We start from the raw sequence: 20,605 nt of genomic DNA, 5'->3' as shown, positions 1-20,605 counted from the left end.
GCCCAAGCCAGATACCTGGAGTTAGTGCTGCAAGGGGTTTTGGGTGTTTGTTCCATTGTGTTTGTTGTGTTACGAAATGTGTTTGTCAATCGTGTTTGGTGTGGGTTCACAGTGTGGCACATATTTGTAACAGTGTTAAAGTTGTTTTTATACGGCCACCCTCGGTGTGACCTGTATGGCTGTTGACCAAGTATGCCTTGCATTCACTTGTGTGTGTGTAAAAGCCCGCAAATATTAATGTGACTGGGCCGGAACACTGTTTGTATAGAGGAAAAGGGGACGTGATGACAGGTTGTAGGGAGAGCTAAAGGCAGTGACTTAGACGCACGCCCCGCCCCCATTATTGTTGTCCGGGTGAAATTTGGGAGAAATTCAGGAGAATGGTTGATTTTCGGGAGGGGCACTGAACGTTGGGAGTCTCCCGGGAAAAATGGGAGGGTTGGCAAGTATGAGTATTAGCGGTGAATGCGATGTTACAGCGGCACTGTCGATGTCTAATACCGGCGGGCCAGCTCTAATGTTAAATTGATATTGCCTCAAGGGCCAAATAAAATTACACGGGGGCCAGAGTTTGACACCGATGCACTACACCAACACATCATCCCACTACCATCAGGGCACAGGAACAGAACTATCAAATTCCAGAGGGCCCGCCTCAGGAAAAGCCTTATCAATGCAGCTATAGCCGCCCTAAAAAGCTTGTAAATGTGTTGGTCATGTATGATGTCTTTTTGTTATTTTTGTTCGTGATGTGTAATGTCTATTGTTTAAATGTACGGCAGTGAAAATTAATTTCCCCAATGGTGACCAATAAATCTAAATCTTATTCTATACATGAAAACGACAGAAAATATATCTCTGGCAAAAATTCAAACTTTGTGTATATATCTTGACACATAGGAGATTTATTGTGTAAGTAAAAAAGAGCAGGCAGCAACTCACACATTCTCATACTTTCTGTAACATCCAGGAAGAAATAATGTCAGCCATTCATAAACTGAGGAGGACAGAATTGTTTTTATTTAAATGGTCGCAGTATTTCAGGGTTCCTCACGACGAAATCTTCCAAAGTATTAAATCCATTAACTGCAATAAAATGTTATACAGTTAAGTACATGGCAAGTTATTGTGATGTAGAGCAGTGTTTCTCAAATGGGGGTACGCATACACCTGGGTGTACTTGAAGGTATGCCAAGGGGTACGTGAGATTTAAAAAAGAAATTATTTAAATAGCAACACCTCAAAAATCCTTTTATAAATATATTTATTGAATAATACTTCAACAAAATATGAATGTAAGTTTATAAACTGTGAAAAAAAAATACAACAATGCAATATTCAGTGTTGACAGCTAGATTTTTTTGTGGACATGTTCCATAAATATTGATGTTAAAGATTTATTTTTTTGTGAAGAAATGTTTAGAATTAAGTTCATGAATCAAGATGGATCTTTATTACAATCCCCAAAGAGGGCACTTTAAGTTGATGATTACTTCTATGTGTAGAAATCTTTATTCGTAATTGAATCACTTGTTTATTTTTCAACAAGTTTTTAGTTATTTTTATATCTTTTTTTTCGAAATAGTTCAAGAACGACCACTACAAATGAGCAATATTTTGCACTGTTGTAGATTTAATAAATCAGAAACTGATGACATAAAGAAGTAAAATACAGCACTATCTCTTTTTTTCAACCAACAATGCTTTGCTCTGATTAGGGGTTACATGAATTAAAAAAATGTTCACAGGGGGGTACACCACTGGAAAAAGGTTGAGAACCACTGATGTATAGAAATCCCATATTTTTGCCAATTTTCGCAGTTTTTTTTCCAATATTTTGTAATGCAAATGTCGATGCTCCTCGTAGACACAGGTAATAAAGGTGTTTGTCAATATCCCTGATGTTTTTTGCTGCTAAATTAACCACAACATTAGCGCTGCATAAAACATGATGTCGCTACTGGTCCGAAGTTTCCTAAAAATAATGTTAAAAAATTACTTGTCCAACTGTTTACTGTCGCATGCTATTCATGTTTAAATCATTTTCACTGCAAATTAATATGTGCTCCAAATATCGGTTATCAGCCTCCTTGTCTACTAATATTCGGTATAAAAAAATCTATCCATCGATCTTGAATATTGTCTCTTATGAGATTCTATTCTTTGTTCCTGTGTCCAGTGTCTGCCAAGGGGTTTGAATATGACAACATTTACGTCCACTACATCATGGAGCTGCCAAACAGTAAGCAACAATCGCTTTCTACCACCATACAGGTGCTGTTCATATTATTAGAATATCATGAAAAAGTTGATTTATTTCAGTAATTATATTCAGAACGTGAAACCTACATATTATATCAATTCATTACACACATAGTGATATATTTGAAATGTTTATTTCTTTAAATTTTGATGATTAGTACTGACAATTACTGAAAATCCCAAATTCAGTATCTCAGAAAATTAGAATATTACTTACGACTAGTACCAAAAAATATTTTTTAGAAATGCGGGCCAACTGAAAAGTATGAACATGGAAAGTTTCAATCAATACTTAGTTGCAGCTCATTTTGCCTGAATTGCTGCAGCAATACGGCGTGGCATAAAGTCGACCAGTCTGTTGCACTCCTCAGGTGTTATGAGAGCCCAGGTTGCTTTAATTATGGCCTTCAGCTCTTCAGCATTGTTGGGTCTGGCATCTCGCATCTTCCGCTTCACAATACCCCATAGGTTTTCTATGGGGTTAAGGTCAGGTGAGTTTGCAGGCCAATCAAGAACAGGGATACCATGGTCCGTAAACCAGGTACTGGTAGATTTGGCACTGTGTGCAGGTGCCAAGTCATGTTGGAAAATGAAATCTTCACCTCCATAAAATTGGTCCGCGGCAGGCAGCATAAAGTGTTCTAAAACTTCCTGGTAGACTGCTGCATTGACCCTAGACCTCAGGAAACATAGTGGACCAACACCAGCAGATGAAATGTTACCCCAGACCATTACCGATTGTGGAAATTTGACACTGGACTTCAGGCAACGTGGATTCTGTGCCTTTCCTGTCTTCCTCCAGACTCTGGGACCTTGATTTCCAAAGGAGATACAACATTTACTTTCATCTGAAAACATAACTTTGGACCACTCAGCAGCAGTCCAGTCCTTTTTGTATTGAGCCCAGGCGAGACACTTTTGACGTTGTCTCTTATTCAAGAGTGGCTTTACTCAAGGAATGCGACAGCTGAAGCCCATATCTTGCATACGTCGGTGCGTGGTGGTTCTTGAAGCACTGACTCCAGCTGCAGTCCACTCTTTGTGGATCTCCCCCACATTTTTTAATCGGTTTTGTTTGACAATCCTCTCCAGGGGGCGGTTATCCCTCTTGCTTGTACACTTTTTTCTACCACATCTTTGTCTTCCCTTCACATCTCTATTAACCTTCGTCTTGTGTTAGGGTCGGCACCGACCCGTTTTAGTTTTTAAATGCATAAAATAACCACATAAATTTATTTTTATGCATCAAGGCTTTTTGACTTTGTCAGGAACCTCTATTTCAACAAAATAAAACTTGTTTTTTTCGTTTCACTAAATTATAAAATGCTCTGGTTGAAATTATGACCTTGGTGTTGTTAGGGTCGGTTTCGACCCAGTTATAAAAATAAGACTATAAAGCACTAAGTAGAGCCAAAACTGAACACACTGACGGCCAGCTCCTCTCCCAATCATGTGAGCTTAAGTGGATTCTCATTTTACCTTGTTATCCAGTACAAAAACAAACAAAATGTATGTGGTTCTTTTATGCATTTAAAAACTAAAATGTCCAGACATTTGAGGTCAATTCAGTATAGAGTTGTTACTATGTTAAAATTATTAAAATGAAAAAATAAATAAAACACATTTATTTAAGAGATGTGTTCTAATACCCCTCAGTAATGTTCAGGTAACACAACAACCTTTTTTTTATTTTTATACGATTCTCTTGAGGTTCGTTTTACCATTTTTTTCAATTGAAATCGAGGGGTATACTGACAAAAAAAAGGCCCAATGGCCCACACCAAAAATATTAAAACCAATATTTTCATGGATAAGGAAACCTAACGAGGTAACCAAGAGATGAGAAACAAATTGGATGATAGATAATTGTTTTTAGTGTATTTTACAGCTGATTTAAGACATGGGTCAAAACCGACCCGTTAACATAAGAGATGGTAACAGAAAGTGAGCTCTGGGAACATCCAACCTCTTTGGCAATGACCTTTTGTGTCTTGCCCTCCTTCTTTAAAGTATCAATGGTCATCTTTTGGACAGTTGTCAAGTCAGCAGTCTTCCCCATGATTGTGTGTCATACAGAATCAAAACGAGAGACCATTTAAAGGCTTTTCCAGGTGTTTTGAATTAGTTAGCTAATTAAGAGTGTGGCACCAGGTGTCTTCAATATCTGACCTTTTCACCATATTCTAATTTTCTGAGATGTCGAATTTAGGGTTTTCATTGGTTGTCAGCTATAATCATCTCCTTTTTGGCAAAAAACACTTGAAATGTATCAGTCTGTTTGGAATGAATGTATACATTCTACAAGTTGGACTTTCTAAATGGAATTAATGAAATAAATCAACTTTTTCATGATATTCTAATAATCTGACCAGCACCTGTATATCTTATAAATAATAATGTGTTTGCCAACTAGACTGGTCCAGCTTGCCAATGCACCCCCACTCAGGCGTCACCCACACCTCGCGCACCAAGACATCAGGGAAGGTGCGTTTTTCACGAATTCGCGAGATTCGACGCTGGGATGTATAGTTTCACTTTCTCTGCACCAACAGGACAACGTGGCTTACTTCAGTTACCCTTTCACCTTCGAGGCGTTCTACATGAGCGAGAAAGAGAGCGGGGGTTAGTGTTGCACGCGCATGTTGGCGGCTGCGGACGCTGAAAGAAGAATCCTTGTCGTTGCAGAATCACTCCCCCACTGGCCACTGTTGTACTTCAAGGTTCTGTCTCTGGACACCTGGCAGCGCTGTCGAACCGAAGGCTACGGATACCTGCTCTTGCCTGACTCGCCTGGTATGTCATCCACCTGGATGCCTTTCACATTTCATCATTCATCATCATTTATTTTATTACTTTCATGAAAATGCATATTTACAAGCCACGTACAATTGACACTTTCATTGTTTGTTTTTTTGTTTCTTATACATTTCCATGATCAGAAAGGAGCAGATGGAAGAATAATATTCTTATATTTATCTGCCCCTTTTTTTAACACAAATTACAGTATTTTAGATGACTTTATAACTGTTCCCTCCACCAACACCCAAACTCCAACATACTTTTCCATTTTCCTTTAAGAATTTTCACAATGACACGTCCAATCTAAATCAAAACTCAGTTTGATATAATTCCAGTTTTCTCTTTTTATAACTCTTTTTAAATACAAATATATTCTTACAGCTTTTTAAGTCTTTGTTTAGAGAATTCCATGCTTTCACACCAACAACAGACTAGCACATTTGTGTCAAATTTTTTTGCACTCTTGGGGCTTCACGGTGTCAGAGGGGTTAGTGCGTCTGCCTCACAATACGAAGTTCCCTCAGTCCTGGGTTCAAATCCAGGCTCGGGATCTTTCTGTGTGGAGTTTGCATGTTCTCCCCGTGAATGCGTGGGTTCCCTCCGGGTACTCCGGCTTCCTCCCACTTCCAAAGACATGCACCTGGGGATAGGTTGATCGGCAACAATAAATTGGCCCTAGTGTGGGAATGTGAGTGTGAATGTTGTCTGTCTATCTGTGTTGGCCCTGCGATGAGGTGGCGACTTGTCCAGGGTGTACACTGCCTTCCGCCCGATTGTAGCTGAGATAGGCGCCAGCGCCCCCCGCGACCCCGAAAGGGAATAAGCGGTAGAAAATGGATGGATGGATGGATTTTTAAAGTCATACGGCCTTCTGTGGTTCTCATCTTCAGATGTGAACTCAAATAACTTTTGTATGTCCTTCGGAAGAACTTTATTTCTCGCTTTGAAACTCATTAATGGAGTATTCAATTCTACAATGTCTTTTAGTTTTAGTTATCCTGACCTAATGAAGAGTGGATTTGTGTAGTCTCTATATCCTACTTTAAAAATGATTCGAATTGCTCTTTTCTGTGAAAGAAATAAAGGTATTATGTTGCTATGATATGTATTTCCCCATATTTCTGCACAATAATCATTCAAATGTTAATACACTTAATTTTCTAAAAGGAACATTTAGATTACCGTATTTTCCGGACCATAGGGTGCACCGGATTATAAGGCGCACTACCGATGAGCGGGTGTAGTCAGGTCTGTTTTCATACAAAAGGTGCACCGGATTATAGGCCACACCCGGGAATCATTTTTGGTGATTTAACCCCCTATTCCAACTCTTGATGCTGAGTGCCAAGCAGGGAAGTAATGGGTCCCATTTTTTTATAGTCTTTGGTATGACTCGGCCGGGGTTTGAACTCACGACCTACCGATATCAGGGCGGACACTCGAACCGCTAGGCCACTGTCTGGCAATGTGATGTTGTAAAAAAAAACATGTAAATTAACAAAAAAATTCTGGCAGGTTTTCTGTAAGAACCACCCCAAATAACAGTGGAATTGTTTTTCCATTTACTATAATTTAAAAAACACAGTGAAATGTTTTTGCAGTGAAATGTTACATATGTAAAGCTTTTACTATAACATTGACTATCTACTTAAAACTATTTGTATAACTAATTATGAAATCCAGAGGCAAATTCCTCAGAATCAGAAATACTTTATTAATGTCATGCCGTAACTGTGGGTGTTTGTGCTTCTTCGATGCAAGGATGATGTGGGACGAGTCAGGCATGAATGTAAGTACATTTTTATTTGTTACTAAAATACAAAAGGCAAAACAAAAAGCACGCTCGATGGCGGATAATAATCTATGCAAAAACGTTAACAAAAACAGCACAATGGCATGGCTATCTATAAATAAACAAAAGATGCTAACACAGATACTCAATAAACCAAAAAAACTGCACTTAGGCGAAAAAATACATGGATCTTACGTGGCGTGGTCCAAAGGTTTAGCAGCGTGGTTTGTACTAGAAATGCAGGCATGGAGGCATGAGACCGAATGCAAAAATCCCAGAACGATAAACAGAAAGCAAGTGACATAAATAGTGGCCGTGGTAACTAGAAACAGGTGTGAGAGGCTGATGATCGGGGCGTGACTGGGGGAAACAGGTGGAAACTAATGAGTAGCTATGGTAACAAAAACAAATCAGGAAGTGAAAAAACGGAACAAGAGTCCGGAAAACAAAACAAAACATGATCAAACATAAAACCAGATTTACAGGCGTGACAATTAATCCCCGCGGGGAAATTAAAATTTGACATACATTATTCGCTGTTAAAAGCGGCCTCTGATGGCAGCCATCATTGCCACGTGGCCCTCAATGAAAACCAGTTTGACATCCCTGGTTTAGATGCATTGGTTCTCAAGTGGGGGTACGCGTACCCCTGGGGGTACTTGAAGGTATGCCAAGGGGCACGGGAGATTTTTTTTAAAAATATTCTAAAATTAACAACAATTTACAAATCCTTTATAAATATATCTATTGAATAATACTTCAACAAAATATGAATGTAAGTTCATAAGCTGTGAAAAGAAATACAACAATGCAATATTCAGTGTTGACAGCTAGATTTTTTTGTGGACATGTTCCATAAATATTGATGTTAAAGATTTATTTTTTTGTGAAGAAATTATTAGAATTAAGTTCATGAATCCAGATGGATCTCTATTACAATCCCCAAAGAGGGCACTTTAAGTTGATGATTACTTCTATGTGTAGAAATCTTTATTTATAATTGAATCACTTGTTTATTTTTCAACAAGTTTTTAGTTATTTTTATATCTTTTTTTCCAAATAGTTTAACAAAGACCACTACAAATGAGCAATATTTTGCACTGTTATACAATTTAATAAATCAGAAACTGATGACATAGTGCTGTATTTTACTTCTTTATCTCTTTTTTTTCAACCAAAAATGCCTTGCTCTGATTAGGGGTACTTGAATTAAAAAAATGTTCACAGGGGGTACATCACTGAAAAAAGGGTTGAGAACCACTGGTCTAAAGCGGGGGTTGGCAACCCGCGGCTCTAGAGCTGCATGCGGCCCTTTAGCGCTGCCCTAGTGGCTCTCTGGAGCTTTTTCAAAAATGTATGAAAAATGGAAAAAGATGAAGTGAAAAAATAAAATTTTTGTTTTAATGTGGTTTCTGTAGGAGGACAAACATGACACAAACCTCCCTAATTGTTATAAAGCACACTGTTTGTATTAAACATGCTTCACTGATTCAAGTATTTGGCGAGCGCCGTTTTGTCCTACTAATTTTGGCAGTCTTTGATCTCACCATGGTTTGTTTACAGCAGGGGTAGGAAACCTATGGCTCTAGAGCCAGATGTGGCTCTTTTGATGACTGCATCTGGCTCTCAGATAAATCTTAGCTGACATTGCTTAACACGATAAGTAATAATTAATTCCGCTGGTAATCACGATGTTAAAAATAACGTTCAAAACATAAAACATTCTCATGCATTTTCATCCATCTATCCGGTTTCTACCGCACCTGTTCAAGAAGTCGCATTAATGGTAAGAAGTAGTTTATTTTTTTTGTTAGTTAGCCTCAGAATAACAACGTTATTAAAAAGAATAAGAGACTTTTTATACTCTAAAAATGTTTGTCTTTCTTAAAAATGCACGCTTTTAGTTGTATTTAGTCTTAAAAAAATATTTTATGGCTCTCACGGAAATACTTTTAAAAATATTTGGCTTGTATGGCTCACTCGGCCAAAAAGGTTCCCGACCCCTGGTTTACATGTACAACTTTCTCCGACTTTCTAAGACGTGTTTTATGCCAGTTCTTTTTCTGTCTCATTTTGTCAACCAAACTTTTAACATTGTGCATGAATGCACAAAGGTGAGTTTTGTTGATGTTATTGACTTGTGTGGAATGCTAATCGGGCATATTTGGTCCTTGCATGACTGCAAGCTAATCGATGCTAACATGCTATTTAGGCTAGCTATATGTACATATTGCATCATTATGCCTCATTTGTAGCTATATTTGAGCTCATTTAGTTTCCTTTAAGTCCTCTTAATTCAATTTATATCTCATGACACACTATCTGTATGTAATATGGCTTTTAAATTTGTTTTTGCGGCTCCAGATAGATTTTTTTTGTATTTTTGGTCCAATATGGCTCTTCAAACATTGAGGGTTGCTGACCCCTGGTCTAGAACATGAGTCGGCAACCTTTACCACTCGAAGAGCCATTTTGACACGTTTCACAAAATAAGGAAGACAATGGGAGCCGCAACTATTATCGCCAATATTTGCTGGTGGTCACCCAGATGACAAGAATAAGCGCATGTTATGGAGCCATTGCCTTAAACACCTTCTACGACATGTACAAACTGCTTGCCAGTCCAGCAACATGTTGTGAAAGGCTTCCGCAAATGCACGCACACGACTGGAAGGCATACTGAGTGACACAGAGTACACTGACGGTTGTGATATAAAGACCTTTAACACTCCTACTAATATGCGCCACATTGTGAACCCACACAAAAGAAGAATGACAAACACATTTCGTGAGAAAATCCTCACAGTAACACAACATAAAAGCAACATAACAAATACCCAGAATCCTTTGCATCCATGAGATTTCCTGACTATGTTATACACCCCACAAGCACCAAACCTCCCCCCTCCCTGCCTGGTTGAGGTGGGCGGGCTTTGGTGTATAACATAGTCAGGAAATGTCATGGATGCAAAGGATTCTGGGTATTAGTTGTGTTGCGTTTATGTTGTGTTACTAAATGATAAATGATGACTGGGTTGTACTTGTATAGCGCTTTTCTACCTTCAAGGTACTCAAAGCGCTTTGACACTACTTCCACATTTACCCATTCACACACACATTCACACACTGATGGAGGGAGCTGCCATGCAAGGCGCCAACCAGCACTCATCAGGAGCAAGGGTGAAGTGTCTTGCTCAGGACACAACCGACGTGACGAGGTTGGTACTAGGTGGGGATTGAACCAGAGACCCTGGGGTTGCGCACGGCCACTCTCCCACTGAGCCACGCCATCCCCACTGTGAGGATTTTCTCCCAAAATGTGTTTGTCATTCTTCTTTTGTGTGGGTTCACAATGTGGCGCATATTAGTAGGAGTGTTAAAGTTGTTTATATCACGACCGTCAGTGTACTCTGTGTCACCCAGTATGCCTTGCAATCTCATACAAGTGCCGATAGAAGCAGCGAAATGCCTGTGTCCGGTCGGCACGCAAATAGCATTCCGTGAATGGCGGGCGCGATGACGTTTAAGAGGACGTTAAAAGTAATATCATCACGGCACGCCCATAATATTGTAGTCCGAGTGAAATTTGGAGAACGTTGGCTCCGGGTGATGTCTCCCCGCAACAATCTGGGGGGTCGACGATTGTGCAGCTGAGCCGCATCAGAGTTGACAATGAGCCGCATGCGGCTCCGGAGCCGCGGGTTGCCGACCCCTGGTCTAGAGGGATACATGGTGGTGGTCTGGAACCATACAACGCTAAATAGCTTTGTGATATTACCAATAATTGTAGAAATCTTTCCTTGCTCGTGCGCGCCGCAGGTCGACACACGGTCACGTGTCACACGTGGCGACCCCTCCAGACGGGCACGGTCTCGGCAATGCGACGCTTCTTCATCGGAGGTTCCCCGGAGCTGGAAGACCCGAGCTACGTGAGGACTCCAGGACATTTCAAGGTGAGCACTTTTGCCGGTTGACTTCTTCTGAAAGCGCGATTGTGCGAAACAAGTCTGTTTTCATGGAATAATTACAGGGGGAGCGGCTAAGTCGCTTTGGCTTTTGTACTGAAAGCTCTGGAAGTGTGACCTTTACTCTGCACTGCATCCAGCAATCCAAGTAAGGGCTAGCGGCAACGAAGTAAAACACCAGTTATATACTTGACACCTCGGCCTGCATTTTGTTGCAGGGCCTTTGTGGATTCCAACACGTTGAGAAGAAGGAAGCACTATGTCGCCGACCACACCCACGGATTTAGTCATCACGATACACTCATGAGCACCATGGGTAAGCAGACTGTCTAATAAATGATATGGAATCGTTGGATTTACGGGACTTTTTTGCTCTGCCAGAGGCCTTTCAACGGGCCAGAAGAAAAATGCAAGACGTCCGAGAAAGTCTTCCCAGAGACTTCATCGCCTCCGCCTCCCAACTCCAAATTTGATGTCCTGCTTAAGAGCGAAAATCAGCGTAACAAAATCTTCTTTGCGGTGACGAGGCATTGTCTAATGTGTTTGTAATACAAACACATTAGAATATTTGGCTTGTATGGGTCACTCGGCCAAAAAGGTTCCCGACCCCTGGTTTACATATACAACTTTCTCCGACTTTCTAAGACGTGTTTTATGCCAGTTCTTTTTCTGTCTCATTTTGTCAACCAAACTTTTAACATTGTGCATGAATGCACAAAGGTGAGTTTTGTTGATGTTATTGACTTGTGTGGAATGCTAATCGGGCATATTTGGTCCTTGCATGACTGCAAGCTAATCGATGCTAAAATGCTATTTAGGCTAGCTATATGTACATATTGCATCATTATGCCTCATTTGTAGCTATATTTGAGCTCATTTAGTTTCCTTTAAGTCCTCTTAATTCAATTTATAATACAAACACATCCGAGAAAGTCATTTGCAGTAATATTTGCTGCACTGTAACATTTCCACTCATGACATTTTGTTATATAAAGTCCATAAATCATGTAAGTAGCGACTTGATCATGTCAAAAGTAAGCTAGTTACCGTATTTCCTTGAATTGCCGCCGGGGCGCTAATTAATTTAAAACCTCTTCTCACTCCGGCGCTTACCAAAGGCATGCGGTAAAGGCAAGCATGCGCTAATTATTTTAAAACTTCTTCTCACTCAGGCGCTTAACAAAGGCATGCAGTAAATTTAGGCCTGCGCTTATAAATTTGAGTGTGATGTCAGGATACCATCATGAAAAGCACATTCAATAAAAAAAACGTTATTATGGTCTTACCTTTACTTATAAATGAAGTCCATGCACAGCTCCTTCTGATCAAAAGCATCGATAACTTGTTCATAGAAGTCTTCCTTACCTTTCTTCAGTTTTAAAAGTCTCTCTGTCTCGATGGAGATCTGCCTTTATTACTTCCTGCTTTGATTGAAAGTCCAGTTTAGAAAACTGTTTTATTTTAGATATGTAATCCTCCATGTTAAAAGTGCAAGCGGGAGGAAAAAATAAATGATCGCTGCTCACTCTTGCTGCTTGTTGTCACTTTTTCTGCAGCCGAGTAGTCGCAAGAAGGATCACTAGCGCCCTCTACCACCAGGAGGCGGGAGTCACTTAATGACTCATATTTGACACACGCAGCTACGGTATATTGATAAAACATAGCTGCTTACTGTTCTTTTTAGCATATTCAATAGCTTGGACCTTAAATCCTTTTAATTGCTCTTAATCTTCTTCCCTTTATGCGATTTCAAATTATTTAAATCAGCCTCCTCTATTTTGAAAATGATGACAGATGAAGTGTCACTCGTGACGTGACGAGTTTGACCCGGTGGAAATTCTAGGCATATGCAAATTATTTTGCAAAACGAGTTTGACCCGGCGGAAATTCTAGACATGCGCTAATAAAAATAATATTTTGCGAAACGAGTTTGACTCGGCGTTAATCCTGAGCCGGCGGTAATGCTAATAAACATGCGCTAATTATTTTGCGAAACGAGTTTGACCCGGCAGTAATTCTAGGCAGGCGCATACTATATACCCTGCGACAATTCAAGGAATTACGGTATTTTATTGCAGGGGATGTCCAAAGTTTTTCACATTGAAAAATAAGAGCATCCCATTTGGATATATTACATTTAAAAAAAACAATACAATATATATCAGGGGTGGAACGGTACGTGTATTTGTATTGAACCGTTTTGGTACGGGGGTTTCGGTTCGGTGGTGTACCGAACGAGTTTCCGCACGAACATATGCGAAAGTCTTAAAAAGCTGTTCCGCTCCGTTCTGCCTCTTCTCTGTCAGTACACAGCACCCAGCATTGTCCCACCCACACAACCATCTGATTGGTTACACGCAAAGCGGTAACAGCCAATCAGCAGTGCGTATTCAGAGCGATAAGAGCCAATCGGCAGTGCGTATTCAGAGCACATGTGTGTGTGTGTACGTGTGTTACGACAGAAAAGCCCTGTCTGACTGTTATTTCACTTTACCTTTTTCTGTGTTGATTGAGCTCTCCCGTCCAAAGGCAAAACCTAGTAACTCACTTCTAGGTGATTTTGAGAAAACAAAGGAAAACCAATCTATCTTGATGCTGTCTTACAAAGGTCTACAAAGTCGTCAAACGTATAGATGTTTTCTTGAGCTTTCATTTTCTTGCCGATTGAGCCATGGATTGAATCTGCTCTCATGAACGTGTGCCCTTTCTCCAGATATTTTATCACAATCTCGGCTGGGCCCCATTCTGCGTTTGCACATTGGGCAAGAGCCGTGTACAGCGTCCAGTTTTTATTTTGACCTCCACAGTTATCTGCCCAAAAGAGTATGCAAGGGGAAGAATCAAGAACAATACATTTAATTGAAGGTGCTTGCAACGTCCTGGGCCAATCTTCCAAATATCCCCTCGTGCCATAATATCACATAATCAGGTTGACCGTCGGCCCCCATTGGTGCAAATGTCTCATTAAAGACAATAAGGCGACTGACAAAGAAGCTCCGATTGGTCCCTTGAGATACTAGGTTTTTCTGTTGTATCTACGCGGTTATGTGGTAGTTGCTAGGTCCTGCCATGCGCGTAACAGCTTACTTACGGAACAAATTACAATATCGCATACACTAATGTACAGCATATCACCTAGTAACTCCAAAATTATTATCAGCTCAGTTTTGACCAAAATTGAGTTACTGGGTTTTGCCTTGGGACGGGAGAGCTGTGTTGAAGCAGCAAAAAAGGACATGATGTTAAATGAAGAGTTTCTTTCTCTGATAGTTGATATCACAAAGGCGGCAAGTGCGCGATCTTTCAGTCAATTAGTGCGCGATCTTTTAGTCAATTAGTGCACAAGGGGAAGAAATGGCGAAATCCTTGGGGAAACATAAATTAGACTCCGAGTGTAGTTTTTAAACATCAGTGGACATATGACTTTTGTTCAGTTTAAGGAAAATAGAGTTTATATTGTTTGCATATTTATATATATATATATATATATATATATATATATATATATATGTATATGTGTGTGTGTGTGTGTATGTATATATCCATCCATCCATCCATTTTCTACCGCTTATTCCCTTTCGGGGTCGCGGGGGGCGCTGGCGCCTATCTCAGCTACAATCGGGCGGAAGGCAGGGTACACCCTGGACAAGTCGCCAACTCATCGCAGGGCCAACACAGATAGACAGACAACATTCACACTCACATTCACACACTAGGGCCAATTTAGTGTTGCCAATCAACTTATCCCCAGGTGCATGTCTTTGGAAGTGGGAGGAAGCCGGAGTACCCGGAGGGAACCCACGCATTCATGGGGAGAACATGCAAACTCCACACAGAAAGATCCAGAGCCTGGATTTGAACCCAGGACTGCAGGAACTTCGTATTGTGAGGCAGACGCACTAACCCCTCTGCCACCATATATATATATATATATATATATATATGTCTTGATTGGACTATCCAGAGAATAGTGCTCGATACCGTGGTAGAGCGCATAATGTAGGTGTGGGAAAAAATCACAAGACTACTTCATCTCTACAGATCTGTTTCATGAGGCGTTCCCTCAATCATCAGGAGATTTTTTACTCTCCTGATGATTGAGGGAACCCCTCATGAAACAGTTCTGTAGAGATGAAGTAGTCTTGTGATTTTTTCCCACACCTACATATATATATGTATATATATATATATATATATATACATAGACATATATGTATATATATACATATGTGTATATATATATATATATATATATATAGCGCGGCCCCTGGTCAAATTTTTTTAACCCAATACGGCCCCCGGGTCAAAAATTTTGGGGACCCCTGGTGTTGGCCCTGCGGTGACTTGTCCAGGGTGTACCCCGCCTCCCGCCCGAATGCAGCTGAGATAGGCTCCGGCACCCTGCGCAACCCGAAAGGAATAAGCGGTAAAAAATCAATGGATGGATGGATATTTCATGTGGAGTCTAAATAGGTCAATAAGTCATTAAATTATTATTATTTTTTTTTTTTTTGAGGAATTGCAGTTTAAAAAAAAAAACACACAAAAAGTCCCCACTGACAAGTGTTGAAAAAATATATATATATTTTTTTACTTTAAACACTTTTTTAACAATATTGGCCCGCGGCATGTTTTTGCCTCAATTTAGTTCCATCTGAATCAATTAAGAATGTTCTTGCCACCTTTTGTGGGCGAAGTTAGAAATGATGGTCAATGACCATGAGTTTCATTTGGGAGGGACTTGAGCACAGCATTAATGTATATGACCCAATCCACAAAGCTTGTGGTATACATGACCAACAAAAAAAGTCAACACACAGTCGCACAATACACACCTCCTCCTCGTTGAACTTCGTGGACATTGTAAATCATGGTCAATATAATTAAAACATTACAAAACTATAAATTCAAGAGTGATATACAAAACATTGGAATAAGAATAATAACTCCACACTTCCCCATGTTTGGCACATTTTAGCTGCTTGACATATCTGAATACAAAACTTTGAGGTCGTCAGGGAAGTAAAAAAGGCATGAGTTTATCTTTCATATATTCCTAATATTCAATGTTTTATCGCTTATACTTTTATCGAGGGCCACATTAAAGTTATGGTTGCCTTCAGAGCGCTGCTTGTAAATGAATAATATATGACTATAAATGTGTGTATATATAATACATGTATATAAATTCATATACATTTGATTATCTTTTTTTACACTCGCTTTTTTACTAGCATAACAATGTAAATGGAATGGAAAAACCATACCACTGTTTTTTACGGTAAAATTCATGTAAAAGAGCAGCCAGTTTTTAATTGCAAAATCTTTGGTTGTTGTTTTATAGTGTACTACAGTGGCCTAGTTGTTAGAGCGTCCGCCCTAAGATCGGTAGGTTGTGAGTTCAAACCCCATCCGAGTCATACCAAAGACTATAAAAATGGGACCCATTACCTCCCTGCTTGGCACTCAGCATCAAGGGTTGGAATTGGGGGTTAAATCACCAAAATGACTCCCGGGCGCGGCCACCGCTGCTGCCCACTGCTCCTCAGGGGATGGGTCAAATGCTGAGGATGAATTTCATCACACCTAGTGTGTGTGTGGCAATCATTGGTACTTTAATTGACTGTTTATGGAAAATGGTACCAAAGTTGTTTTGAGGGGAAAAAACTAGCAGCTCAGTCGCCAGAATGTTATTGTAAATTTGTCCAAAAAATGGTCATTTTTACTGTGTACAATTTGATGGGTAATCAGAGGTCAAGCAGATATTTGAGTATTCATTTTTATTTTGACAAAATTACAACATATGATAACCTAATATTGTGTATTATTACATCATGTTAAAGTTTAAAATATATGCAATTGCGTGCAGTACATACTGTATGTTTTAATGTCCAAAATAAAAAGAACAAATACATATAGTAGGAACATATAACATACTTTGTTAATGCACCCAAAAAAGGGACAAACGGTAGAAAATGGATGGATGGTTGGATTTCCAGGCTTTTGCGGGCCAGATAAAAGGATTTGGCGGTCCAGTTCTGGGCCCAGGGCTTTGAGGTGGACACATGTGGCATATAGCATGATGCAAGGATAGAGAGGTTGCAAAAAAGGTATTGAATAGGATAATAAAAATAATGAATACCGTATTTCCTTGAATTGCCACCGGGACGCTAATTAACTTAAAACCTCTTCTCACTTCTGCGCTTACCAAAGGCATGCGGTAAAAGTAAGCATGCGCTAATTATTTTAAAACCTCTTCTCACTCCGGCACTTACCAAAGCCATGCAGTAAAAATTTGAGTGTGATGTAAGCTTGGACCTTAAATCCTACTGAATAGCTCTTAATCTTCTTCCCTTAATGCGATTTCAAATTACCGGTATTAAAATCAGCCTCCTCCATTTTAAAAATGATGACAGGGGAAGTGTCACTCGTGACATCACGAGTTTGACCAGGCGGTAATACTAATCATCCGCTAATTATTTTGTGAAGCGAGTTTGGGCAGTATAGCTCGGTTGGTAGAGCAACTTGAAGGGTTCCAGGTTCAATCCCCGCTTCCGCCATCCGAGCTGTTGCCGTTGTGTCCTTGGGCAAGACACTTTACCCACCTGCTCCCAGTGCCACCCACACTGTTGTAAATGTTACTAAGATATTGGGTTTCACTATGTAAAAAGCGCTTTGAGTCACTAGAGAAAAGCGCTATATAAATATAACACACTTCACTTCACTGACCCGGCAGTAATTCAAGGCAGGGCGCATACTATATGCCCTGCGGCAATTCAAGGAAATACGGTATATAAAATAATATTAAATGATGATGGAATATTACTGGAATGCAAATGTATTTTAAAATGACTTTCAAAAATCCATCCATCCATCCATCATCTTCCGCTTATCCGAGGTCGGGTCGTGGGGGCAGCAGCCTAAGCAGGGAAGCCCAGACTTCCCTATCTCCAGATACTTCGTCTAGCTCTTCCCGGGGGATCCCGAGGCGTTCCCAGGCCAGCCGGGAGACATAGTCTTTCCAACGTGTCCTGGGTCTTCCCCGTGGCCTCCTACCAGCTGGACGTGCCCTAAACACATCCCTAGGGAGGCGTTCGGGTGGCATCCTGACCAGATGCCCGAACCACCTCATCTGGCTCCTCTCGATGTGGCGGAGCAGCGGCTTTACGTTGAGCTCCTCCCGGATGGCAGAGCTTCTCACCCTATCTCTAAGGGAGAGCCCCGCCACCCGGCGGAGGAAACTCATTTCGGCCGCTTGCACCCGTGATCTTATCCTTTCGGTCATGACCCAAAGCTCATGACCATAGGTGAGGATGGGAACGTAGATCGACCGGTAAATTGAGAGCTTTGCCTTCCGGCTCAGCTCCTTCTTCACCACAACGGATCGATACAACGTCCGCATTACTGAAGACGCCGCACCGATCCGCCTGTCGATCTCACGATCCACTCTTCCCCCACTCGTGAACAAGACTCCTAGGTACTTGAACTCCTCCACTTGGGGCAGGGTCTCCTCCCCAACCCGGAGATGGCACTCCACCCTTTTCCGGGCGAGAACCATGGACTCGGACTTGGAGGTGCTGATTCTCATTCCGGTCGCTTCACACTCGGCTGCGAACCGATCCAGTGAGAGCTGAAGATCCCGGCCAGATGAAGCCATCAGGACTACATCATCTGCAAAAAGCAGAGACCTAATCCCGTGGCCACCAAACCGGAACCCCTCAACGCCTTGACTGCGCCTAGAAATTCTGTCCATGAAAGTTATGAACAGAATCGGTGACAAAGGACAGCCTTGGCGGAGTCCAACCTTCACTGGAAACGTGTCCGACTTACTGCCAGCAATGCGGACCAAGCTCTGACACTGCTCATACAGGGAGCGGACTGCCACAATAAGACATTCCGATACCCCATACTCTCTGAGCACTCCCCACAGGACTTCCCGAGGGACACGGTCGAATGCCTTCTCCAAGTCCACAAAGCACATGTAGACTGGTTGGGCAAACTCCCATGCACCCTCAAGAACCCTGCCGAGAGTATAGAGCTGGTCCACAGTTCCACGACCAGGACGAAAACCACACTGTTCCTCCTGAATCCGAGGTTCGACTATCCGGCGAAGCCTCCTCTCCAGTACACCTAAATAAACCTTACCGGGAAGGCTGAGGAGTGTGATCCCACGATAGTTGGAACACACCCTCCGGTCCCCCTTCTTAAAGAGAGGGACCACCACCCCGGTCTGCCAATCCAGAGGTACCGCCCCCGATGTCCACGCGATGCTGCAGAGTCTTGTCAACCAAGACAGCCCCACAGCATCCAGAGCCTTAAGGAACTCCGGGCGGATCTCATCCACCCCCGGGGCCTTGCCGCCGAGGAGCTTTTTAACTACCTCAGCGACCTCAGCCCCAGAAATAGGAGAGTCCACTACAGATTCCCCAGGCACCGCTTCCTCAAAGAAAGACGTGTTGGTGGGATTGAGGAGGTCTTCGAAGTATTCCCTCCACCGATCCACAACATCCGCAGTCGAAGTCAGCAGAACACCATCCGCACCATACACGGTGTTGATAGTGCACTGCTTCCCCTTCCTGAGGCGCCGTATGGTGGTCCAGAATCGCTTCGAAGCCGTCCGGAAGTCGTTTTCCATGGCTTCCCCGAACTCTTCCCATGTCCGAGTTTTTGCCTCCGCGACCGCTAAAGCTGCACACCGCTTGGCCCGTCGGTACCCGTCCACTGCCTCCGGAGTCCTATGAGCCAAAAGAACCCGATAGGACTCCTTCTTCAGCTTGACGGCATCCCTCACTGCTGGTGTCCACCAACGGGTTCTGGGATTACCGCCACGACAGGCACCAACAACCTTGCGGCCACAGCTCCAATCAGCCGCCTCGACAATAGAGGTTCGGAACATGGTCCACTCGGACTCAATGTCCCGCACCTCCCTCGTGACATGTTCAAAGTTCTCCCGGAGGTGTGAATTGAAACTCTCTCTGACAGGAGACTCTGCCAGACGTTCCCAGCAGACCCTCACAATGCGCTTGGGCTTGCCAGGTCTGTCCGGCATCCTCCCCCACCATCGCAGCCAACTCACCACCAGGTGGTGATCGGTAGAAAGCTCCGCCCCTCTCTTCACCCGAGTGTCCAAAACATAAGGCCGCAAATCCGATGACACAACTACAAAGTCGATCATGGAACTGCGGCCTAGGGTGTCCTGGTGCCAAGTGCACATATGGACACCCTTATGTTTGAACATGGTGTTTGTTATCGACAAACTGTGACGAGCACAAAAGTCCAATAACAAAACACCACTCGGGTTTAGATCCGGGCGACCATTCTTCCCAATCACGCCTCTCCAGGTTTCACTGTCGTTGCCAACATGAGCGTTGAAGTCTCCCAGTAGGACAAGGGAATCACCCGGAGGAGCACTTTCCAGTACTCCCTCGAGTGTACCCAAAAAGGGTGGGTATTCTGAACTGCTGTTTGGTGCGTAAGCACAAACAACAGTCAGGACCCGTCCCCCCACCCGAAGGCGAAGGGAAGCTACCCTCTCGTCCACTGGGTTGAACTCAAACGTACAGGCTTTGAGCCGGGGGGCAACCAGAATTGCCACCCCAGCCCGTCGCCTCTCACTGCCGGCAACGCCAGAGTGGAAGAGGGTCCAGTCCCTCTCGAGAGAACTGGTTCCAGAGCCCTTGCTGTGCGTCGAGGTGAGTCCGACTATATCCAGCCGGAACTTCTCTACCTCGCGCACTAGCTCAGGCTCCTTCCCCCCCAGTGAGGTGACGTTCCACGTCCCAAGAGC

At 42.2% G+C, this 20,605-nt stretch overlaps 1 protein-coding gene across 2 annotated transcripts in view; it reads left to right on the top strand.

The window, feature by feature from the left end:
* mks1 (MKS transition zone complex subunit 1) overlaps positions 1-11,829 on the top strand; it is a 33,394-nt gene extending 21,565 nt beyond the window's left edge. For both annotated transcript variants that reach the window (XM_061899025.1, XM_061899024.1), the window contains exons 11-18: positions 2,180-2,242; positions 4,676-4,746; positions 4,815-4,884; positions 4,948-5,055; positions 10,673-10,806; positions 10,884-10,966; positions 11,037-11,134; positions 11,200-11,829. In XM_061899025.1, coding sequence (XP_061755009.1) covers positions 2,180-2,242; positions 4,676-4,746; positions 4,815-4,884; positions 4,948-5,055; positions 10,673-10,806; positions 10,884-10,966; positions 11,037-11,134; positions 11,200-11,291 — 719 coding nt within the window. In that variant the 3' untranslated portion in view covers positions 11,292-11,829. The remainder of the gene's footprint in view (positions 1-2,179; positions 2,243-4,675; positions 4,747-4,814; positions 4,885-4,947; positions 5,056-10,672; positions 10,807-10,883; positions 10,967-11,036; positions 11,135-11,199) is intronic.
* Positions 11,830-20,605: the final 8,776 nt, after the last annotated feature.

Source organism: Nerophis ophidion, linkage group LG04 (assembly GCF_033978795.1).
Source record: "Nerophis ophidion isolate RoL-2023_Sa linkage group LG04, RoL_Noph_v1.0, whole genome shotgun sequence".
NCBI classification, from domain to species: domain Eukaryota; kingdom Metazoa; phylum Chordata; class Actinopteri; order Syngnathiformes; family Syngnathidae; genus Nerophis; species Nerophis ophidion.
This window is presented reverse-complemented; position numbering and strand designations above follow the sequence as displayed.